Here is a 24,520-nt window from a genome sequence, read left to right on the forward strand (position 1 = left end):
TAATAATATCCCACACACACACATATATATATATATATATAAAATTGTAGTGTCTTGCATGTTGCACTGTCTGCAGTCTGTCCTGTACTGTAATGTTTTTGTTCTCGTTTTGTTCCATGTTGCACAAAGCCACTTGACTTGACTTGAAAAGGGTTCTCTACAGCACTGTAAATGGTTCTCTGTGTGTGTGTGTATATATATATATATATATATATACACACACATATATAAAAAATATAAAACGGTGTAAAATATATAAAATGGGTTGGGATATTGTCCTCATTATTACACACAAATATAAATATATAACAGTAATGGGTACAACATACATGATGTATATATGTTCACGTTTCAGTTTTCAGGACTGAGGCCTGCGGGGTGTGTATAGCAGCACCTTGGTCAGGAGTGTGTGCTGGGCTGGAGGCTGACGCTCTGATTCGGGGATATTTCTGTACTTTTCACAAACAGCTCTTTTCATCACGCAGCCGCTCACACACTGATATTACTGCTGATAATACTGCGTGTGGAGATGAAAGACTGAGCCGTGATCAGACAGACTGCAGGAGGAATGCAGTGTGTGTGTGTGTGTGTGTGTGTGTGTGTGTGTGTGTGTGATGTTGGTGTTAATGGAACTCTCAGGGCAAACATAGCTTAGGGCTGATCATTATTACTGATTTGACAGCTTTTATCATCAACTACTGAACAGCAGTCCTGAGCCTGAGCCTGAGCCTGAGCCTGAGCCTGAGCCTGAGCCTGAGTCAGAGTCAGAGTCTGAGCCTGAGCCTGAGCCTGGGCCTGAGCCTGAAAAGGGTTCTCCACAGTACTAAAAAAGGGTTCTTTTCCATGACCCGATGGTTTGTGCTCAGTATGACCAGGAACAGGATCTAACCTGCTGCGATGGTGGAGGAACTCAGTAGACGCTTTTGGGTTCTGTGTGTCCTCGGTGTTCCACTCAGGCACAGCTACACTGATGCAGACAGACGCGTGTGTGTAGAGTGTGAGTGTGTGTGGAGTGTGAGTGTGTGTGGAGTGTGAGTGTGTAGAGTGTTGTGTCTGTCTGGACACAAGTACACACACACACACACACACACACACACACACACACACACTAATATGGACGGACATGCTGAGAGGGAAAGCTCGGGGCTTACACACACACACACACACTCGCCCCATATCCATCCACATGCACACAAACACCCCAAATCCACCAGCACACACACACACTGCCACAAGACGACACACACCCAAACACTTGCATAACTGTCTCCCGATCTCTCCGTGACCCCAGAGTGTGTGTGTGTGTGAGAGTGTGTGTGTGTGTGAGAGTGTGTGTGTGTAATCCCTACATGAACTCCTGGACAGTTTCTGCTGTTTCCTCACAGCACACTGAAGTCCTCCCTGACCATCCCGGCCAGCCGCTCTGTTTATCTTCTGTGTTTGAACATGCATTTATATATACACCGACCTGCCATAACATTAAGACCTAATATCTAACACCTGTCGAGGCATGGACTCCACAAGATCTCTGAAGGTGTCCTGCTGTGGACTCTGACACCAAGACTTCAGCAGACGAACGTCAGCAGCAGATCCTTTAAGTCCTGTGAGGTGGGACCTCCATGAGCATCTTGGAGGCCCATGACCCTGTCACCGGTTCATCGGTTGTCCTTCCTTGGAACACTTTTGGTAGACCACCATAGACTGACCACTGCATACCAGGAACACCCCACAAGACCTGCCTGATGTTCTGGAGATGTTCTGACCCAGTCATTATCTAGAACATCACAGTTTGGTACTTTTCAAAGTGTCACTTCCGCTTTTTCTTATTCTTACGCTTGTCCATTTTCCTGCTTCATCACCTTCATCATCTTCAAATTACAGTTTTCTATAGTTTTCCTCTAAGAGGGTTCTTTATGCAGTAATCGTTACTCTCTATAGTAAGGATTATCTACCCATCTACTATATCCACCCCTTGACAGGTACCATTGGAACCAGATGATCAGTGGCATTAACTTCACCTGACAGTGGTTTTAATGTTATGGCTGATCAGTGTTTAACGGGGGATATTTTTACATATAGGCTGATACAGTGCATAGGGCATAGTTTAAGACACAGCCTAACTGAGTGCACTATGAGTTTGGGACAGAGCCTGAGTCTGAGAGTTAGACAGGCATTAATAACAGCAAGCTTTACTTTATCCTGCCTCCAGCTGTAAAGGCCTCAGACATCAGCCTGTGTGTGTGTGTGTGTGTGTGTGTGTGTGTGTAAGAGTAGAGGGTATATCCATTATGAATCTCAGACAGGTGGGGTACTTTACTCTCCAGACAGTAACTAGGCTGAATCACTCACTAAAACACTGCAGGACAACGTAGCTTACAGGTAACATGAACTGAATGGATAGTGGCTAAACTGCTGTAGGCTGAATGGGTGGAGCTAAACTGCTGTAGGCTGAATGGGTGGAGCTAAACTGCTGTAGGCTGAATGTGTGGGGCTAAACTGCTGTAGGCTGAATAGGTGGAGCTAAACTCCTGTAGGCTGAATGGGTGGAGCTAAACTGCTGTAGGCTGAATGGGTGGGGCTAAACTGCTGTAGGCTGAATGGGTGGGGCTAAACTGCTGTAGGCTGAATGGGTGGAGCTAAACTGCTGTAGGCTGAATGGGTGGGGCTAAACTGCTGTAGGCTGAATAGGTGGAGCTAAACTCCTGTAGGCTGAATGGGTGGGGCTAAACTGCTGTAGGCTGAATGGATGTGTGGAATGTATATAAATGAGCTGGTCTATAATGAGCTAGCGTTCAGAATGGACTGAATGGACTGAACGCTAGCTTCTGATGTTTACACACAACGACACACATGCTTTTATTTGAAATGAGAGAATCTAATGTATTGGGAATGGTAACGGCCCTTTAAGTAATGTCCCCTCTGTTCTACATGTTAACTCTCCGTGTTGTGTTGGTGAAACTGGGGGGACACTGTGTTAGCGTGAGTGTACATGAGCGCTGATTTGTTAATGCAAAAGGTTTTGATTGCATCTCTGTAAAAGGGGAATACACTTTAAACCTGAGCGTGTGTGAGTGTGTATAATGGGTTATAGCACTGGCTAGTGATGTCTGACTCATGAATTATTCATGTAAATCAATTATTTTCATTTAAAGTCCATCAAGTGGAGCACCGTCCATGTTTACGTCCACTGCCCCCCGTGTCCTAACAGAAAGCCTGTGTTCAGGATGTTTACACAGGAAGTATCGAACAGCTGATCAAGCGGCTATGTTACTGATCTGTTCTGTGATTCTGATTTTTAGGAGCATATTTACAGCAGGTGTTAATAAAATATCAAATCCATTACCCAGTTTATCTTAGCATGCTATCATTACCCTGCTGAAAAGTCCGGTTTCAGATGGTCTAAACTTGCCTTTGATGGTCAAAAAGCTGCTCATGCGAGCACAACAATACCCTATACTGGTAAGCTAGCTGGTTGACCAGCTCTTGTATGTTGCATTTGATTTTGGTCACGCTGGTCATGCTGGTTGACCAGTGTGAGTTCTTGCAGGTCATGCTGGTCATGCTGAGGTCAGTCTTACCAGACTCACCAGGCTCCGTTTCTCCAGTCTTCAGCTATACCAGTGTTGGTGAGCCTGTACCCACTCCGCAGTGATTGGATGTAAGTGACAGTATGACAGCAGTCCCCTGACCCCTGGATCTGAACCTGTATCTTAGGGGGTAGATAAAGGCATCACCATGATGCTCCCTCCACCATGCTGCTCCCTCCACCATGCTGCTCCCTCCACCATGCTTCACAGGTAGGATGAGGTTCTGGGGTGCAGTGTTCCTTATCCTCCAATCAGAGCTGTTCTGTTCTGTAAAAGGTTCCACTTCTGTCTCATTTGTCAGAACATTGCTAACCTGTGAGCCAATCAGAACAGGGCTCTCCCTCTCTCCTCAGTTCTGTGGGGGGTTCTCTCTGACCCAGTGGTCCTCACACTCCTGCACCCCTCTGAGGAATTCAACACCCCCCACCCTCATCATCACCTCACTGCAGAGCACCCAGCATCACACACTGTACACACACACACTCCTTATACACTCCCCATAGAGATGCTCTCCTCTCTCTCTCTCTCTCTCTCTCTCTCTCTTTTCTTCAAGAATGTTGTATGACCAATGACTGTGTGAGTGTGTGTGTGCGTGAGTGTGTGTGTGTGTGTGTGTGTGTGTGTGTGTGTGTGTGTGTGGAATTTGGCGGCTGGCAGGCTGATGGCAGATGAAGGGGATTCTGCAGAACGGAGAGACGGTGATAAGAATGGCACTCAGAGAATGTCATGTACAACACACACACACACTCACTCACACACACACACACACACACACACTCTCACACACACACACACACACTCACACACACTCACACACACGTTGGGGGGGGGGCATATTTCGATGGGTCATAAGTATTCCTTCATCCCACACTAAAGTTCTCACGCCGAGAGGTGACAGCATGAGACCAACCAGTGTAAATAACCTTCCATTACGAGGGTTCTTCAAGGGTTCTTTAGTGTAGTTCAATAGTTCTACTGGATCTAGAACCCTGAACACTTAAATAAGAATTACTGGGGAATGAGTTCCTGTTTTGGAAGGAAACCTTTCACGGATGATTCTTTAAAGAGCCCGTTGGAGATAAAGGTCAGAGCGCAGGGTCACCCAGCCTACAGCGCCCCCTGGAGCCAAGAGGCTTACCCAAGGGCCTGAAACCGGCAGCTTAGTTAATAGTTTGTTATTGAGCAGAATTTCTACGCTAATATATTGTAAATGTAAATTCAGGTCCAGAAAGTAAAAATCCACTCCAGGATCCAACTGTCCGGAGCAGATTTTTACTAATACTCTTTATTTTATAGGAGCTTTTTACAGCACAAGCTTTCTGATCTGAGGGTGGAAAGACCTCTCAAACCCTGCAGCTACAGTATATTATTGCACATTAATACACACACGTTTACTCTTTTAGCAAAACCAGTAAAAAGCCTTCATCACCTATATGACCCAGTCAGCTCCTTTCAGTTCAGCCTACAACTCAGGCCTACTGAAACCCCCCGGCCACGACATCTTAACTACAGTGGACACCCGTTGTATTGACTGAGGGGGGGGGCAGGATGCAAGCCCAAGCTTGCGTTATCAGACCTTTTAAAACACAGCGTACAGAACTAAGGAGAGCAGCTATTTCTCTAAACTAACTAAACACAGAGACCACAGCAAGAAAACCAAGACCACAGGAATGCAACGCAGAACCCAGAGAACCAACAACATGAACGTCAGCCTCTACAATACCAGACCAGGAACAGAGTAAACACAGGGCCGTGAGAGCACAGGACACAAGCTGGAGCACCTGGGGAGGATAACGAGAGGGCAGGGCTACAAAGGAGACACAGGTGGGTACACTAATGACGAGGCGGGGCTAGGGGCGGAGACACAAACAAAGCCAAGACGAACAGAGCAGAGGGACACAAGCAGAGGGACACAAGCAGGGCAAAAGCGAGACGCTCGTGTGTTTCCAGTGTCCTCTTTTTTTGGAAACAAAAATATGGTTTAATATATTTCAGTATAATTATATGTGTTTAAACTCATCACTGGTATTTATATGACCCGGCCTTTGGTTTACCCCACTGTGTTCTGTTCCACAGTGACCCAGCACCAGGTAACCCCTAATTAAAATATCATTACACAACCCTGTTACATCAGTGGTGTACTGCTCTCTCTACCTGAGCACTAGCTGCTGTACTCAGTACTGCACTGAACACCTTGTTTACGTATGAGATGCTGCGACACCACGCAGGTCTACCTCAGCTCCATTTACTCCAGTTTACTGCAGTGACCAAGACCTTCACCACCCCGCCTTCAAGCACACATCTGCACACATCTGCACAGATTTGCATATTTTTGTATTTATTGTCTGTGCTCTTATTGTCTCTGCACCCTGTCTCGTGTTTTGTCTCTTGTCCTGCACTATTGTATGTCCTACCTACTCTGCACCAGGGACTGCAGTGATTGGTTGTACTGAATCCAGCTGTTGCATGGCAGCAAAAGAGTTCGGGTGTTGGATGAGGTCCTGAACTCATCGTCTGTCTGAAATCTGCAGCCGCGTTATATAAACACCACATAACCCCACCCGGCCCCCCCACTGTGTGTATAATCCTTACTCATCTGAGGCTCCTTCAGTGGAGGTTCTGACCCGCGCTGCCTTGAAGTCTGCGGCCTTTATGACTGTGTTCACATTACTGGCATGGTTAATGGAACTAGGCATCGGTTGCCATGACTACAACACAAATACCCTAATTTATCTTGTATCCAAACCCACCAGTGCAGCTACACGAGTCTCCTGAGTTTTATATGAATGATGATGATGATGATGATGAAGGTAAAATAGTGAATAGAGAATCTGAACTAATGCAGTTCTCTTTAGGGACTACTTTCTGTAGCTGCACTACACCCTGCAGCATGTATCCCTCCACCATTTTAATGATCTGGTTCTAAAAGCAGGTTCTAGAGCCGAACTCTTCTCAGAACTCTGGTAGAACCGTGTCTCAGGCATCAGGCAGCGTCTTCATCACCATTAGGTGAAGAACTTTCTGTGAGGAGCTTTTATTAGAGCTTCAGACGTCTGCTTCCCTTCACCTCCACTGTAGAACCACAGCTCTGACTGGGGGAGCTTATCTAGAACCTCCACTGTAGAACTCCAGCTCTGACTGGGGGAGCTTATCTAGAACCTCCACTGTAGAACTCCAGCTCTGACTGGGGGAGGCTATCTAGAACCGAGTGTTTATACAGATAATTTTAAAAAACGTGCAGAGTTTCTCTTTTCTCAGACTGGTCTGATCTGGTCCGATCTGGTCCGATCTGGTCTGATGTGGTAATTTGGTGATTTGGTGCTGCTGATGTAGAAGGTGTGGTTCTGGGGGTTGTTCTGCCTCCAGTCTGAGAGGAGCTGCAGTAAACCCAGACAGAGCTCTGCCTTAATACCCAACCCCAGCAGAGCTCAGCGGGAGAGCCTGGAGCTCACCCAGAGTAATCACCCCCACAGCTCCCACACTACCTCTCTCGCCCACTCTCTCTCACTCTCTCTCTCTCCCCTTATTCCCTTTCTCTACCGCTGTCTCTCACCCACTCTCTCTGCCCTACCTCTCTACCACTGTATCTCTCTCCTGCTCTCTCTCTCATATTCCCTCTCTCTCTTCATCCATCTCCTTTTCTCCTCTACCTCTTTCTCTCTTGTTCCTGTCATAGCAACCACATAGCAACCAGCTTCAATAGCACACATAGCACACTGTAGTAACCTCCTAACAACCACTTGTAACACAATGGCAACTGCTTTGCAACAGCACAGCAACTGCCTAGCAACTGCATAGTAACCTCCAGGGAAAACATATCATATGCTTACCTGCCATCTAGCAACTGCATGGCAATCATTCAGGATCCAATAGAAACTGATTACCAACGCCCTAGCAACCTCCTCTAGGACAGCATAGCAACTGGTTAGCAACAGCATAGCAATTACCTGGGATAGCATAGCAACCGGTTAGCAACAGCATAGCAACCACCTGTAATGGCATAGCAATCACCTGTAATGGCATAAGAACTGCTTAGCAACAACCTAGCAACTGCAGAGCAACCATCTGTGATGGCATGGCAACTGCTTAGCAACTACCCAGCAACCTCCTAGCAACTGTGTAGTAAACACCTGTGATGTCATAGGAACTGTTTAGTAACAACATAGCAACCCTCACGCATCTGCATAACAACCACCTCTGATGGCATGGCAACTGCTTAGCAGCAACATAGCAATCCCTAGCAACTGCATAGCAACCACCTGTGATGGCATGGCAACTGCTAGCAACAACCTAGCAACCTTCTTGTAACTGCAGAGCAACCAACTTGGATAGCATGGCAACTTCTTAGCAACAACAAAGCAACCCTCTAGCAACTGCATAGCAAATACCTGTGATGGCATGGCAACTGCTTAGCAACAACCTAGCAACCTTCTCGCAACTGCAGAGCAACCAACTTGGATAGCATACCAACTGCTTAGCAACAACATAGCAACCACCTGGGATAGCATAGCAACTGCATTGCAACAACATAGCAACCTCCCAGCAACTGCATTGCAACCAACTGGGATAGCATAGCAACTGCTTAGCAACTTAGCAACCGCCTAGCAACTGCATAGCAACGACCTGGGACACAACAGCCCAATTTTTCCCGTTCTTACTGAAGTACTTGTGACATAAAGTTCCGTTACCGACCCACTGCAAACTACTGCCTCCCCCCGAATGCCCCCAGACCACCACCTACAGCCCACCAGCACCACAGCAGCCAAGACCTGTTCTGATGTGTTCTGGACCGGAGCGGCTGTTTGTGCTGAGTATCCGTTAAAGCTGCTACAAGTTCGGATCAGCTAACCCACTAATGTTTATGCCTCTATATGCTGCGCTGAATCAATCAGATCAATGAGCCGTCACACCCCTGGTGCTGAACCATTGATTTTACGAGGCTGAACACACATAACACCATACAACATAACACCCCCCTCCACACACACACACACACACACACACACACACACACACACAGGAAGAGTGTGTGTGTAATCAGACAGGTTTAGTGGGTAAAAGTGAGAAGCTGTGTTGTCTGAGTGTTCAAAATGTCACTGGAACGGACAGTCGCTGTATTCATACCGAGTGTCCAGAGTACAGTGTAAGTACCCACAGTGCAGGTCGGGGCCGTAGCACAGCCAGCCCCCCCCCCCACCCCCTCACTATCGGACCCTGAGGGTCTTCTAGATGTTCAGAGAAGGTCTGATGATTTCCTCTCTGTAGGTGTAGCTTCAGGAGACTGGAGCTGGGGTTTAGACTCTGCAGTAGTACAGAACTAGTCTTAGTCCTCTATTCTGTTCTGCTGGAAACTAAAGGGTTAAATCTGTGAAACTAAACAGAGAACTGTCCAATCAGGCTGGTTCTCTCAGTCGTATCCGGGCAGATTCAGCCAAATCAGCTCTCCCATTGGTCAGGACTTCACTAGTAGACCTTAAGACCTTAGTTACCAACACAATCAGGAACCAACCAATCGCATTCTGATTTACAGTGGGTGGGGCTGTAAGAAAAATGGTACTCTGACTCTTCTGGAGGTTCTAGATAGGCTATGAATGTTGGCAGAAGTGTGGGCAGAATGAACATCACTCTATTTTTTCTGGAGGTTCTAGATAGGCTGTTAGTGTGAGAGGTCTGTACATATACATAGAAAGTCAAACAAGAACCATTTGTGTGAAGAGCCGTGTTAAACTAGGGTTCGACTAGTTTAAAGGTTCTTCACAACCGTTTTTATAAGAACGGTTCTTCAGTTTTCGCGTGAAGAACCCTCTGTAGCAGCGTAATCACTGAAACGTCTGACTCCGTATCATCACACTGTGTCAGTATCAGCCTGTTCCTCAGCGCTGGGTAGAACCTCTTCATCTGTCCAGGGGTTCTGAATGAGCTCTGTCCATCACAGAAGAACAGGCCGACTGTCCACAGACACAGTGTGTGTTCTCACAGTCGCCTCTGTTTATGGACGCTGGAGTTCCCCATGCACACCGCAGCTGATACCAGCGGATCAGACAGTGATCTGACGGGCGTCTCTGAAGAGCAGTGTGTGTGTCCGCACTGTTCTCATCCATATTAATGAAAAGAAGCTGCACTGTTTCTGCAGCACGCTGCAGCACCAGATCCAAACATAACAGCACATAGCAAAACTAATACAAATATGTAAAATGATTATGGCATTTTATAATATTATAATATATATTAAATACTTAATACTTAAATTAAATGATTAAGGTATTTCTGTAATTGATTTATTTTGTGGTCATTTTATTTATTTAAGATTTCATATAAAACAGTAATAACATTTATTTAGTAAATAATCATAATTTTACAGAATACATTTATTTAAATCTGTAAAAATATTTGACACAATTTTAATATATGTATATATTATAAATATTAACATATATGTCCTATGTTTAAGAGGTTTGCTCTTAGTAAAAAGGGTTCTAAAGAGTACAAAAAGTACAAGTAAAGACACTGATAGTGGGATCTTATTTGGTGTCCCATCTATTCACCTATAGCCATTTAGTTCCGCCCATTCAGCCAACAGTAGTTAAGCCCCACCCACTCAGCTTACAGCTGTTCCTATTCATGCTAAAGGTATAAAAAGTGTTTAAGCTCAGACTGCTTTTTAAAAGAAGTGTAATACAGGACAGCCAATCAGAACAGAGCTCATTTACATATCTGAGTGTCTATCTGTAAGGGATAAGAAGCTCGGATATGGGCTCTTTAAAATAAAGCAGTGTGTTGATCCTCGGAGAACTGGAAGAGCTCCGAGCTCCAGGCCTCTTCTCCATGTCATGTCTCTTCTAGGAGGGTTGAAATTCTGCCTAGGGAAAATTTCCATTGGCGCAGAGTGAAACAGCCAATAGCGAGGCCTTCCCTGCCAAGCCACATCCGAGCACCGTCACATGATCCACTGTTATGGATCTGGCAATTTACTGTACCCTAAACAAGCCAGCGTGCTGCAGAGCATGAATACACTCAGCTCTACAGGCCGCACCTCCACTCAGGTCCAGTAGAGGACTCTGTGTCTCATTCAGAACAATGAGCAACACTGCCTTTATTAACAGCTTCCTGCTCAGCAGCCCGGTTTCAGAGCGGCCCGCAGTTCTGTTATCCACTCAGCTGTGGAATGTGCTCATGCTGGAGGAAACCCTGAGAGGCCTTCTGTTCTCTACTGACTGAAGCACGTGTGAGAAACAGCACCCTCTACTGGCTGCCGCCACAGTGCCACTCTGTCTCCAGCCACACTGGGGGGAAAAAGAGGCGTCTGCTTAAAAATACAAAGACTACACTTTAAAAGCTGTGTGTGTGTGTGTGTGTGTGTGTGTGTGTGTGCGTTGCTGACGGTGCAGAGAACGCTCTGTGTGAACCGCAGTAAAAACTGGATTTAGACAAAATCTCAGACAGCAGCTCCCGCCCTGCTGCAGGAAACCCTCAATCCCCCGCTTAGAGCCAGGGAGCAAACAAACAAACAAACAAACAAACAAACAAGCTCATTACCCTGACCCTGTGCTTCCGCTCCCTGGCCACTTTATTAGAAACACCTACCTTGTGCTTCCACTCACTGGCCACTTTATTAGAAACACCTACCTTGTGCTTCTGCTCACTGGCCACTTTATTAGAAACCTCTACCTTGTGCTTCCACTCACTGGCCACTAGTTAATTAATTGTAAGGGATGAAATACTTGTGTAAAATATTGTGTAAAAATACATTTTATGGATCATAAATTCACACCAACATTAACTAACTGCTGAATAACGTTGCTGACACACTAAAACCTTGTATCTCATTTTTTTGGCAGAATTTGCATGAAGTCCAGTCAGTCTGTGTTCAGTTAGAGTTTTATGATCTGAAAGGGCTTCTGTCCTCCCTCTGAAGATATGCACATTAATATTAATATTAACGAACACACTGCAGCCCAGAAACGCTACAGACCAGCATTTATTTGTAAGAGAGCGTCACAACAAACACTAACAGAAGCTTCCTGTATGAAACAGAGCGCTGGAGACTCAGAGCTGGAAGGTGGTGGAGGTCTGGGCCATGGCGTTGTAGATAAACGTGTTGTTGAAGGGAACGAACTGGTGTGTGATGAGTTTGATGGCTTCTTGAGCTGCTGCTCCTGTAAGTAAAGGGGAGAGAGCGGTAAGAGAGCAGAGCTCCATCACTGCGCTTCTATTAACCAGCACTGCTGGTGTGGGTTACTGCAGCGGCTCGACCGCTCAGCAGCGGAGCACCCTCTAGTGGTGGGAGTGAAAAAACAGGGCTGATAAGAGGGTGGACGGGGCTAAAGAGTAGTCTGAAATATCCCACCCCATCACGCTCCCCTCCGTCACACACTAACAGGGCTGTAACTCTCACTGTTAGTCTACACAGATAATATTGAGTATTTTTAAAATAAAACTATGAAGGACAAAAAAACGTGATCTCTTTTCATTAGTCTTCGTGTTTTATTAAATAACACTATCTTATTTTTTACTCTATTTCAGCAGTTATTGTTATTATATTTAGTTATTATTTGGGCAATAAGGAGCTCATTATGGCTGGGCTATACACAATTTCATATATTTACAGACAGTTTCACTATATATGATATATTTATAATGATTTATAATGACACTATCCTAATATTCACACACACTCAGTAGTGAGATTTATCCACAGTGTGCTGCAGCTCCTCCATCCAATCAAACAGCACTCATCACACTGTCTGTAGTGAAGCACTGCTGATATCCACAATACACTCAAAAACAGTCAACTGTGCACACATTAATAACATTTATCACAGCACAATAGAGTAATGTGATAATGTCTCATCACAGATCACATATACATCTAATCATGGCTGTGAACTGATCCGCACTGTAACTGGACAGTCATAGTAACGGTGTGATGCTCTGCAGTGTCGTCTGCGAGGAGCCGTACAGTCTCTGACTGCAGTTACGCTGTGCTGTGTGAGGGTACTCACCTCCTAAAAAGGACGCCACCGTGTGCGGCTCTGCAGCCCCGTAGCGACAGCTGAGAAAGACACAAACATCGGCTTTAAGTAGAAAGTGAGGAATTTTAGCTGTTCTTCTGGCAGCGGCTCTACAGAGCTACCAGGTCCATCACTGAACTGAGAAACACACGGTCAGCTGGTCCTGCTTATTTGCGGCCTCTCCGAGTCTACATCCTCACTCTCACTAGGATCCAATTAACCTGATCCTTCAGGAGGGGAGATCTCAAATTTAACACTCCTACAGACACAACACAGTTAACAGCTGGTTTGAGGGCTGAACTTACAACTCGTGGACGTAGTCGTCTTTGACGTTAACGTTCAGGCCGTACTCCTGCAGCAGGCTGTTCACACACAGCTTCAGCTTACTGATGTCCTCCTCCACCTGGTAATTATACACACCTGCAGAGAGACAGCCCAGCAGTCCGTTACTAATGGATACTCAAAAATAGTGCTGCACCTGTCCAGGTGAATTAACACATTCCCAGTCCCCCAGGGTTCTGCTTTAGTTGAACACTGGAGCTACAGGCATGTGAAAAAGTTTGGACACCCAATGAAAAGCTTTGTGTTTTTGAACATATTTAACAATCTGGACGTTTGATCTTCATGTGATCTTCACTGAGAGATGGAGGTGATCTAACTAAACTCACACCTGAAGAAACGACTTTAATCATCATTAATAAAAAAGACTGAATAGAAATGTCATTTTCCTGTGAGAAAAAAAATAAATGTGGGGGTGTATATCACTCCTTCTAATGTGTAGAATCAGAGTCAGGAGCAGAAGATCAGCTGCAGATGATCAGAACATGGTTGGAGAGGATTATTCTGGAGGAGTCAAACCTCTTGTCTGATCTGGTCTGATCTTGATTGATAATTGAAGTGAGGGGTGAAGAAGATCACCATGGTCAGATCCAGAGAGCTCTCGGAGGCCTTCAGACAGAAGCTTGTTGTTGATGTAGAGAAATCTTTCTTTTTATTAATATTATTTTATATTACCTCCATCTTTCAGTTTAGTTCAAATGAAGATCAAACATATCCACATATGACATTTCATCAAATAAATATGATCAAAAAGATGAAGGAACTGACAGATCGTCTTATTTCTTTCATAAATTAAATTAAAATTCATTAAACAAATAAAAAAGCCAGTTTTGATGTACGTCTGGTTTTGAGAGTTCTGGTGGTACCTGGGTAGCGAGAGTGCTGCTGGTAGAACCGGTCAACAGAGCGCAGCATCAGATACAGAACCATCTCACTGTCTGGACTGTCCATGCAGGAAGCTGAAACACACACACACACACACACACACACACACACACACACACACACACAGGCATTTAAACTGGGTGTAGTGCTCCAATATCAAACTAGTGCTTGCTTAGACTAATTGACTAATGTGTCCACTAGTGGGCGCTGTGGCCAGCTGTCAATCGGTCAGGGAAACATAAAACACAAAAGTGTGACATGGGATGTGATCTATACTCTGGGATGTGATCTATACTCTGGGATGTGATCTATACAGCACATCCAACAAGACCCAAAGTCTTTTCTACAGCAGAAAAACATGGAGGCTAATAGAAAGCTCTGCTGATGGAGTCTACACCCTGATCTACTTTACTGTGGGCAGTGTGAACACACACCACCCTCACTCCTCTGGAGGAGCGTTTACACCAGTACACACACACACTCACCCAGTACAGTTCCAGGGTGACAGGAAAATGTGAAAGTCTATGGCGTTTTAGGACTTCAGTAGAAAATGTGTGTGTGTGTGTGTGTGTGTGTGTGTGTGTGTGTGTGTGTGTGTCTCCACTCACTGATCGTGTCTTTCTGGAAGGTGTCTGTGCTGTACTCTTCAGCCAGACTCCTGCAGCGCACAACCCTGAGGAACGCTGCGTTCTTACCTGAGGAACAGAGACACCATTAGACCAGCAGGGGGAGACATATTACACAATTTTTACATATAACACACACACACACACACACACACACACACACACACACAGTGTGATATTGATTCCACCCCAGTTCTGACAGTCCTGCTGTGTCTGATTAGATTCTGAAACACAGAAACTGAAGAGTTTATTTAAATTCGTGAAGCAGAAGAAGAACAGCTCCGGTCCGTAACAGAGCGCCGCTGCATCTAAACCCTGAGGCTCACACAGCTCTCTGTTCTCCACCTCATGGCTCAGGTTCTCCTCATCTGGTTTTGGTGAGCTTAACCAGGCGCTGATGAAATACTGAGCTATTCTGTTGAGGTGGAACCTCAGAGAGCAGAAGCAGAAGCGGCTCTTTGCTGTCGAGAGCCTGGCTGATTGCTTTTAATTTATTAATATAATTCGTTTAAAGTTAAGTGTTATTTCTTAATGGCTGGTGGGCGTTGTGTAGTTACAAATAATGGGGAACCAGGCCACTTCCTATTTCTCCCGCTGTGTTAAAAAATGACTGCGAGCGCCAGAGGGAGCCAGCGAGCGAGTCCTTAATGAAGGGTGGGGAAAGCTGTTAAAGGTTAAAAACTTAAAGTTACAATATTGTCTAACCATTAATCCAGGATCTTTTTCATTTTGGAAAGTAGAAGGATGTATTTTACTAAAAAGTAAAGAAAGTGTAACCTGTAGATTAAAATTTCAACAGCAATTAGGGCGATAGAGACGCCAGCTTTACTTTTACTGAGAGCCGAGTGGCTGGAGAGCTGACGCTGGAGGTGCAGTAGAACTGGGGCTGTACAAGCTTAAAAACCTGCCTGTGGTGCTGAAACAGCTGCTGATCCTCTGTGTGTCGAGGAATGAGGATATTCTTCAGTCTGAAAATGATCCAACACTTATAAACTAGGATTCTGCTCAAATGCTCCATATTAACCCTTTCAGTTTGGACTCGGGAGCACCCTCTAGTGTCGGACAAACCCGGAGGAGCGTGGTGGTAATGCTCCTCTCTACAAGTTTTCTGACAGCCCCTCTCAGCAAATCACACTGCGAGGTCAGAACTAACTGTGGTGAAGTCTCCAGACTGCAGAAGCAGCTGAAAGCTCAGTACTCACAGAAGAGCTTGATGTCCTGCTCCGAGATGCTCTCCGGAGGCTTCAGCAGAAGAACACAGAGGAGATTAGAGGCGAAACACTGTCCACAGTGCATCCAGCAACATCACTCCACTCATTACCACTGAATGAACTGGTTTAAAGGGGGACGTTACCTTTCCCACAGCCTGAAGGTGGGACTGTATGTGTTTTGATACGACAGCAGCGTCCTGCAGCGCTTTCTCTCTGTAGCTGAAGGTTATAAAAAAAAATCATAATATTAATAGAAAATTATTAATTAATACTTTAATATGCATTAATATGCGTTACGATGCATCTGCCTATTATACAGCGTTATACAGGGTCCGACACACCGGTTGGTAAAGATACATACTAGTACAGGTATACTCTAGAGGTTCATTTGCTTAAACATTAGAGGACATAATTATTGTAATTGAAAGCATCTCATTAATAAAGTTAATATTTCTGACTCTGCAGATTTATTTTACTTGTTTTAAGTGTCTGTATATTTTCCTTTAAAGGTAAAGGTGCAGGTATCTGTCACTGTATTACACACAGCGAAATGTGTCCTCCTCATTTTACCCATCTGTGGTAATGAACACACACACACACACACACACACACACACACAAGGAACTAGGGGCAGTGAGCACACACACACCCAGAGTGGTGGGCAGCCCGGGGAGCAGAGAGGGTGCAGGGTCTTGCTCAAGGGCCTAACAGTGGCAGCTTGCTGAGCCCGGGTCTCGAACCCACAACCCTTATTGTATTTGGTGAAAGTGGCATTTCGCTTTTTAATTCATCCATTCATCCATTCATCCATCAGCAGTAGGACCAGAGTCCATCTGGAATAATTGGGTGCAAGATAGGAACACCCCTTGGACAGCGTACCACATGCACCCATTCCCTCACATACTCGCACCTATGGGCAACTTAGCACTGCTAATTCACCTAGAATGTGTGTTCGGGACGTTTTGTGGGATGGAACCAGAGGATTAAACCAGTCTCTAACAGATCTATATCTAGAAATCGAGATCCAATCACTATTATACTCTTTAAAAATATGAGCTTTATTAACTAGATTGAAGATGCTTTCACCTGTGAGCGAGTGTGTTTGGATGGGGGTGGAGATGTTAAACGTACACGTTCTGCAGGTTGATGAATTTGTCTGAGTCTGCAATCATGTCTGGAATCGTGCCGCGGACCGGGAGGCTGCCGTTCCCCTCATTCTGCACAAAATCCCTCACTCCTCGAGCCATCAGCCAGAACGCTGGGGTCTACACACACACACACACACACACACACACACACACACACACACACACACGGAATGGGTTTTATTATTAGGTTTTGGTTTGAGGTCATTCAGTGTTCAAGAACTCAGACAGGGGGCAAAGACTTCACGGTGAACTGCAGGTCAGAGGGGTAAAGGACTACAGCAGCTGACCTGTGAGGTGATGTTCTCACACTGTTCACAGCTGAAGATCTCGTCCACAGCACCGGAGATCTACAGAACCAGATTCACAAATCAGAACATTAAAGGAGCCGTTCACAAAAAACCCTGATCAGTTAGGAGCAGGTCTGGCACTGGAGCTACAAGACTAAAACGACACCAGACCCTCAACCTGGAACACAAAACCAACCAGCCGAGCACTTCCTGGAGAACCTGTGTGCTGTTCCTTTAAAAGAGGAACAGTGAGAGTGGAGTTAGCGTTAGCATTAGCACACACCTTGGTGGGGTTCAGGACTGTGTTTACGTTCTTTATCGCTTCATCAAAGTTCTCCTCTTCCTCAGGTGCACCGTTCTCATTTTTACGGATTCCTGAGAGAACAGAAGGAGAGCAGTGTAAAAACAGCATCACACACACACACACACACACACACACACACACACACACACACTAAAACCAGAGCAATAACACATAAACAATTAATTGATAAATAGGTATTTAAATGACCTTCTCTGATCAGCTGTCTGAAAGCCTCCTTCTCCTTGTAATTTTTCGGCAACTGAAAGTCGTGCTGGAGAGGAAGCAGCATTCATTCATTCATTACAGCAGAGGATTCCACTAAACCTCCACCACAGATTTCACTCTTATTCTCTCAAAATAATAAAACTTTTTAAAGTGTAAAAGGTTTTTTTGACTGATTTTGAATTACAAAAACATCAGGATTTACATCATCATTACTTCACAAGATGACGTAAGAATATAGACGCAGAAACAAGGAAAAAGAAAAAAATGACATTTTCATCCTACCCTGCAGAAACAAACAGCCAATACATAATAATAATAATAAAAATAATAACAATAATAACAACAATAATGATATTTCTTTTGATATCGCATTATCAGACAGGACTGAACACTGGAGGAATGTTAACGGTCATCTTTACCTCATTGCACCATTTCGCCAGATATTTCGCAACAACGATGATCCAGGGTGTGTGACTGTGATCCTAAAACCATAAGAGGTGATGAACTGTATTAAAGACAAAATAATGAAACCGCTATTCATCCAATTTCTATATAAAGTCTTGTGTAAAAGTTTGGACACCCCGTCACATTTTGTTGACAATCTAAGAAAGCTAATCTTCTACACGGACACGTCTGCACATTTTATTTATTTACTGAATTTAACAGATGAGAAAATAAATCATTATATATTGGCCAGCCGAATTTAAACTTAATCAATACATGTAATTTAATCAGGGGTGCATAAGACCTATTTATATCCATATACACACAGTATATCAGGTCACTGCTGTAAAGCAAAAAACTCTTTTCTCCGTAAAGTGAATCTGCAGTTCTTCTTAATACTGTATAAAATGATATGATGAATGGACCAATAGAAATGCTCCAACATGACCTGGAGTAAATTCTTTTACAGTGACGTCTACTATAAGGTGACGTCCACTGTAAAACTGGAGTTCTGGAGATACGAGGTTTGCGTGTGACAGTGGTGACTATGCTATTAAGATGCTGCGGTCATCCCCAACCTCAGAGCTTTATTAAAGCGGGGAATGAACCGTGTGAGCGAACGTAGGAACACTACTGTCGGATCATTTCTGCTGGTCCGTTCATCGTGAAAGGAGCGGAAACGCCGCTGCCGACTCTGAGGAACTGTGAAGTATCTAGTACCTTCTTCTCCATGCTGTCCAGGTCGTAGGAGGCGATGTGGTTTTTGAGCTCGGTGAAGGGCTGGTCCAGCCTCAGGTCCTCCAGAGTGTTATCCGGGTGAGACTCAACGACTAAACCACGGATAAAGAACATCGCTCAGAATTCACCACCCTGATCCTGATCCCCTTCTCTCCCTGTCTGTCTGTTAGTCTGTCTGTCTGTCTGTCTGTCTGTCAGGTTAATGAATGATCAGTAAAGCTTGTATAATCTCAGGTTTAGCGCCGCTGGTTTACCGGTGTGCTCCTTCACCGCCAGCCTCATGTACCCAACGAGTCCGTACGTCCTGCACACGAGGAACGGCACGCCGGCGCTCCACAGCACCGAGCCCAACCGCAGACAGGTGCTGTAAACACAAACATCCGTCCACATCAGACAGCAGATCCAATCTGTGAAGCTGATTCAGAAACTGGTTTTGTCTCAAATCAATGAAATAAACAGAATCATCAATAGAGAAACACCTAATCAATGATCAGATCAATGAGTGAGTGAACACATTCACAACTTCTACCAAGAAGTCTGACCTTAATTATATTTACTGCAACATTATCAGATGAACTCAGATTATTTATTTGAACACGATGCAGCAGTACCTCTCTGGAAGCTGGACTCCGATCACCAAACTGAATCTGTGGAAGAATTCAGGATCATTATCCAGGAGTTTGTCGGGACTCTGGAAAACAAAGACAACAATGAGATCAGTCGTCAGAATGATTATAACACTATAACAGACGGCTCAGCACGTCATTACCCAGAGGTACTCTGTGAACTCAAATGATTCAATGATCAGAACAACACAAACAATATGATCATTATTCTGTACTATAACTGTCTGACAGCAGCCTGATCAGATCAATAATACCACAGTTTGATTATTTTAGGTAGAACATTGGAGAATACTGAATATGATCAGAACCGGTTGTACTGATGTGGCTGGTGAAAAAGTGAGCGTTTAGATCTGAATCAGGGCTGAACTCGTTACCTCCTCCACAAAGTTCCCAGAAACATCACTGTTCAGCTCCTGCAGGAACTCAGTAGCAGCCTGAGCTCTGTTCTGTAACACACACACACACACACACACACACACACACACACACACACACCATTACACACTGTGGAGAACACCTGGGCAGAGTGTTAACACTGTCCTGAGTGGAGCTCACCTTCCCCACGCTCTCACTGCTGAGGAAGAAACTGCAAAACAAACACAGACAGCAGGAATCACTGAACCTGATGGAAACTCTTACATACTGTAGAGTAGAGTACTGTAGAGTACTGTACTGTAGAGTAGAGGACTGTACTGTAGAGTAGAGTACTGTAGAGGACTGTACTGTAGAGTAGAGTACTGTAGAGGACTGTACTGTAGAGTAGAGGACTGTACTGTAGAGTAGAGTACTGTAGAGTACTGTACTGTAGAGTAGAGTACTGTAGAGGACTGTACTGTAGAGTAGAGTACTGTAGAGGACTGTACTGTAGAGTAGAGGACTGTACTGTAGAGTAGAGTACTGTAGAGTACTGTACTGTAGAGTAGAGGACTGTACTGTAGAGTAGAGTACTGTAGAGGACTGTACTGTAGAGTAGAGTACTGTAGAGGACTGTACTGTAGAGTAGAGGACTGTACTGTAGAGTAGAGTACTGTAGAGTACTGTACTGTAGAGTAGAGTACTGTAGAGGACTGTACTGTAGAGTAGAGTACTGTAGAGGACTGTACTGTAGAGTAGAGGACTGTACTGTAGAGTAGAGTACTGTAGAGTACTGTACTGTAGAGTAGAGGACTGTACTGTAGAGTAGAGTACTGTAGAGGACTGTACTGTAGAGTAGAGGACTGTACTGTAGAGTAGAGGACTGTACTGTAGAGTAGAGTACTGTAGAGGACTGTACTGTAGAGTAGAGTACTGTACTGTAGTGTACTGTACTGTAGAGGACTGTACTGTAGAGTAGAGTACTGTACTGTAGAGTAGTGTACTGTAGAGTAGAGTACTGTAGAGGACTGTACTGTAGAGTAGAGGACTGTACTGTAGTGTACTGTACTGTAGAGTAGAGTACTGTAGAGGACTGTACTGTAGAGTACTGTACTGTAGTGTACTGTACTGTAGAGGACTGTACTGTAGAGTAGAGTACTGTAGAGGACTGTACTGTAGAGTAGAGGACTGTACTGTAGAGTAGAGTACTGTAGAGGACTGTACTGTAGAGTAGAGTACTGTAGAGGACTGTACTGTAGAGTAGAGGACTGTACTGTAGAGTAGAGTACTGTAGAGGACTGTACTGTAGAGTAGAGTACTGTAGAGGACTGTACTGTAGAGTAGAGTACTGTACTGTAGTGTACTGTACTGTAGAGGACTGTACTGTAGAGTAGAGTACTGTAGAGGACTGTACTGTAGAGTAGAGTACTGTACTGTAGTGTACTGTACTGTAGAGGACTGTACTGTAGAGTAGAGTACTGTACTGTAGAGTAGTGTACTGTAGAGTAGAGTACTGTAGAGGACTGTACTGTAGAGTAGAGGACTGTACTGTAGTGTACTGTACTGTAGAGTAGAGTACTGTAGAGGACTGTACTGTAGAGTAGAGTACTGTACTGTAGTGTACTGTACTGTAGAGGACTGTACTGTAGAGTAGAGTACTGTACTGTAGAGTAGTGTACTGTAGAGTAGTGTACTGTAGAGTAGAGTAGAGTACTGTAGTGTACTGTACTGTAGAGGACTGTACTGTAGAGTAGAGTACTGTACTGTAGAGTAGAGTACTGTACTGTAGAGTAGTGTACTGTAGAGTAGTGTACTGTAGAGTAGAGTAGAGTACTGTAGAGTACTGTACTGTAGAGTAGTGTACTGTAGAGGACTGTACTGTAGAGTAGAGTACTGTACTGTACTGTACAGGACTGTACTGTAGAGTAGTGTACTGTAGAGTAGTGTACTGTACTGTAGAGTAGTGTACTGTACTGTAGAGGACTGTACTGTAGAGTAGTGTACTGTAGAGTAGAGTACTGTAGAGTAGTGTACTGTACTGTAGAGTGTATTTATGGAAGAGGAACAGAGATGACATACTTGTTCCCGACGTCCTCCCCGCTAACTTTATGTCCGTCCACAATTGTGAACGCTCCGATACCTGACACACACACACACACACACACACACACACACACACACACACACACACACACACACACAGTTTCTGAGGCATTAATACAGCTGATTATTATTAGGGTTGGTAGTTTTCCGGGAGGCAGATTAGAGACCACTGTTCTAATATTTCTCACTATGAGATTACAGTTATTTACACACGGTTTCCACTGACAGATCATTCTACATTATTTTATTACAGATTTCCCACCAACAAATTAATCTTTACATCAGAGAAAATACTTTTATTAGTAACAATTCTAGTCTAGATTAGATTACATAAACAATCCAAAAATAGTCTAACAGACTACTACACACTAATAAACAACCCATCAAAAACACCGCGCCTGCTCAAAGGATCCGGACTCTCAGAAGTGCTGCCAATAGAATAGGACCATCATCATGACCCTATCGGCTCCACACTGCCTAATGCCAGGCGTGGGCTAGAGGGGTGTAATAAAGCCCCCCAGTACAGTAACTGTGTTCAGCAGAACTGATCACCCAGCATCCTCCGGACCTCACTGATGCTCTCACTCTCATGAGGCTGAATGCAATCAAATCTTCCTCACTGCAATGAACCCTGGAGGAGCAGGGTGCTGTGCTCCCTCCTCTCCCTCTTAAGGACAGAGTCCATTACCCCGTGCGGTTCTGGTTCTACCTGGCAGGATGAGGTTCTTGAGGATCTCAGTGCCAGTCGCAGTGGCGTTCAGCAGGCAGGCGTGGGCATTCTCCAAAGCCTCCTGTCCGTGATCCCCCCACAGCCTGCAGGACACACCGGGAGAGAGGTCAGCGCTCACAGGGCTGCAAACACGGAGCTGATCAATATTATCAGCTGTGATTATCAGTGATTAGACCGGGGTGTTTACCTCAGCTGGCGGTCATATCTCTGCTCTTTGCTGGTTTTCGGGTCTGCCATGCTTCTCTGCTTCAGCTCTAATTATTTACACACAACCAGCTTCCCCGCGCCACATTCACTCATCCGCAGATTCGCCACAGACACTGCGGTCCGTCCCAATCCACTCCACTCCCTTATTCACTCGGCAAGCTCACTTCACTAGTAGGAAATACACTATACACCTCTGTTTGCGCAAATAATAGCACGGGTCGGTCTCGTTATCTCACACATCCTAAACTGGACATTATTATTTAAAGCTTAAAGTGTAAATATAAGCTCAGTGCCCCTTTCATTAATAAATAGAGCGCTCCGTTTTAGGGCACTACGATAACGAAGGCTGCCGCGCTTCTTCTTGACATGTTGAGCGGGTCACAAAGAACCGCACCATCGCCGCCTAGCGAAGGACACCTATATAGCAGCTCGATCGGAAAAGATGATTAGGAAATAACCAACAGAAGATTAAACTAATTAATACAAGTTTGTAAATGCAAAAAAGGTTCTACAAAATGGCAGCTTTACAGAAAAGCGAAAAACCTGCTTTCGTACAGGTGTGCATGGGTATTATTCACAGTGCACTTCTCAAATGTTGTGAAAACATTAATTAATCACGTATTTAATTCATTATTTGTATCTTAATCTTTCTGAAGATTGTCCAGACAAATAATCTGCCTGCTTTTAATCAACAGTCTGAGATTAACTAGCCGTAAAACTGTTGTTTATATCTTAGAAAGCGCAGTGTTAGGCAGCAACCACCAGGTGGAGCCGTTTCACCTCGTGATAAAACTGCTCCACTGATTAAAGGTTTACTTTATTTACTGTTTATAACTTACGTCACAAAACTCCCTTAAATAAATGTTTACAATGTTTACTTTGATTCTTCTGCCGTTAAAAATGTCTTTATTCTGAATGTGTGACAATATTATCATAGAGCTAAAGCTGAACAGCATCGGCCATGATCAGGAGGTGCAGTTCAGGGTCTGGCCAGCGGGGGGCGGGGTTACTGCCCGTCTCCAGTCAGGGTTAGCAACAATGAAGACACGTGATCTTGCCCAGCAGACCGGAAGTGGAAGCAAGTGTTTTTCAAAACTAAAGTCCTGTTTCCTGTTTTCTGATGTTGGATTTACGAGCTTTATTCCCTCTGTTAGTCTCCAGTCCTGCAGACTCCTGCACAGGCTGACAGACCAGATAAACCACAATCAGAGCAGGGTTCATAAACACACACACACACACACACACACACACACACACCCTTCATCCTCCAACTGACCCACAAAGACAAGCTCAGTCTCACACACACACACACACACACACACACACACACACACACACACACACACACACACCCTTCATCCTCCAACTGACCCACAAAGACAAGCTCAGTCTCACACACACACACACACACACACACACACACACACACACACACACACACACACACCCTTCATCCTCCAACTGACCCACAAAGACAAGCTCAGTCTCACACACACACACACACACACACACACACACACACACACACACACACACACACCCTTCATCCTCCAACTGACCCACAAAGACAAGCTCAGTCTCACACACACACACACCCTTCATCCTCCAACTGACCCACAAAGACAAGCTCAGTCTCACACACACACACACACACACACACACACACACACACACACACACACACACACACAAAGG

At 44.8% G+C, this 24,520-nt stretch overlaps 1 protein-coding gene across 1 annotated transcript; it reads right to left on the reverse strand.

Annotated features, from left to right (window-relative positions):
* Positions 1-11,547: 11,547 nt before the first annotated feature.
* On the reverse strand, positions 11,548-23,194 carry nae1 (nedd8 activating enzyme E1 subunit 1). The gene is made up of 20 exons (XM_072671547.1): positions 22,806-23,194; positions 22,598-22,701; positions 21,865-21,925; positions 19,987-20,017; positions 19,806-19,877; positions 19,417-19,496; positions 19,060-19,169; positions 18,788-18,897; positions 18,043-18,105; positions 17,606-17,669; positions 17,378-17,469; positions 17,095-17,154; positions 16,791-16,924; positions 15,803-15,878; positions 15,651-15,690; positions 14,431-14,517; positions 13,804-13,896; positions 12,904-13,018; positions 12,590-12,639; positions 11,548-11,743 (listed from the first exon to the last, which is right to left on the reverse strand). Exons 1-20 carry the CDS (start codon positions 22,853-22,855, stop codon positions 11,634-11,636), a joined length of 1,602 nt encoding a protein of 533 aa, XP_072527648.1. The 5' UTR covers positions 22,856-23,194; the 3' UTR covers positions 11,548-11,633.
* Positions 23,195-24,520: the final 1,326 nt, after the last annotated feature.

Source organism: Salminus brasiliensis, chromosome 25 (assembly GCF_030463535.1).
Source record: "Salminus brasiliensis chromosome 25, fSalBra1.hap2, whole genome shotgun sequence".
NCBI classification, from domain to species: domain Eukaryota; kingdom Metazoa; phylum Chordata; class Actinopteri; order Characiformes; family Bryconidae; genus Salminus; species Salminus brasiliensis.

Coding starts and splice junctions, on each gene's coding strand:
- nae1 (XM_072671547.1), bottom strand. CDS start 22,855: ATGGCAGACCCGAAAACCAGCAAAGAGCAGAGATATGACCGCCAGCTG. Junction 17,155..17,377: donor CAGTCCTGAACCCCACCAAG/GTGTGTGCTAAT, acceptor CTGGTTCTGTAG/ATCTCCGGTGCTGTGGACGA. Junction 15,691..15,802: donor ACCTTCAGGCTGTGGGAAAG/GTAACGTCCCCC, acceptor CTTCTGCTGAAG/CCTCCGGAGAGCATCTCGGA.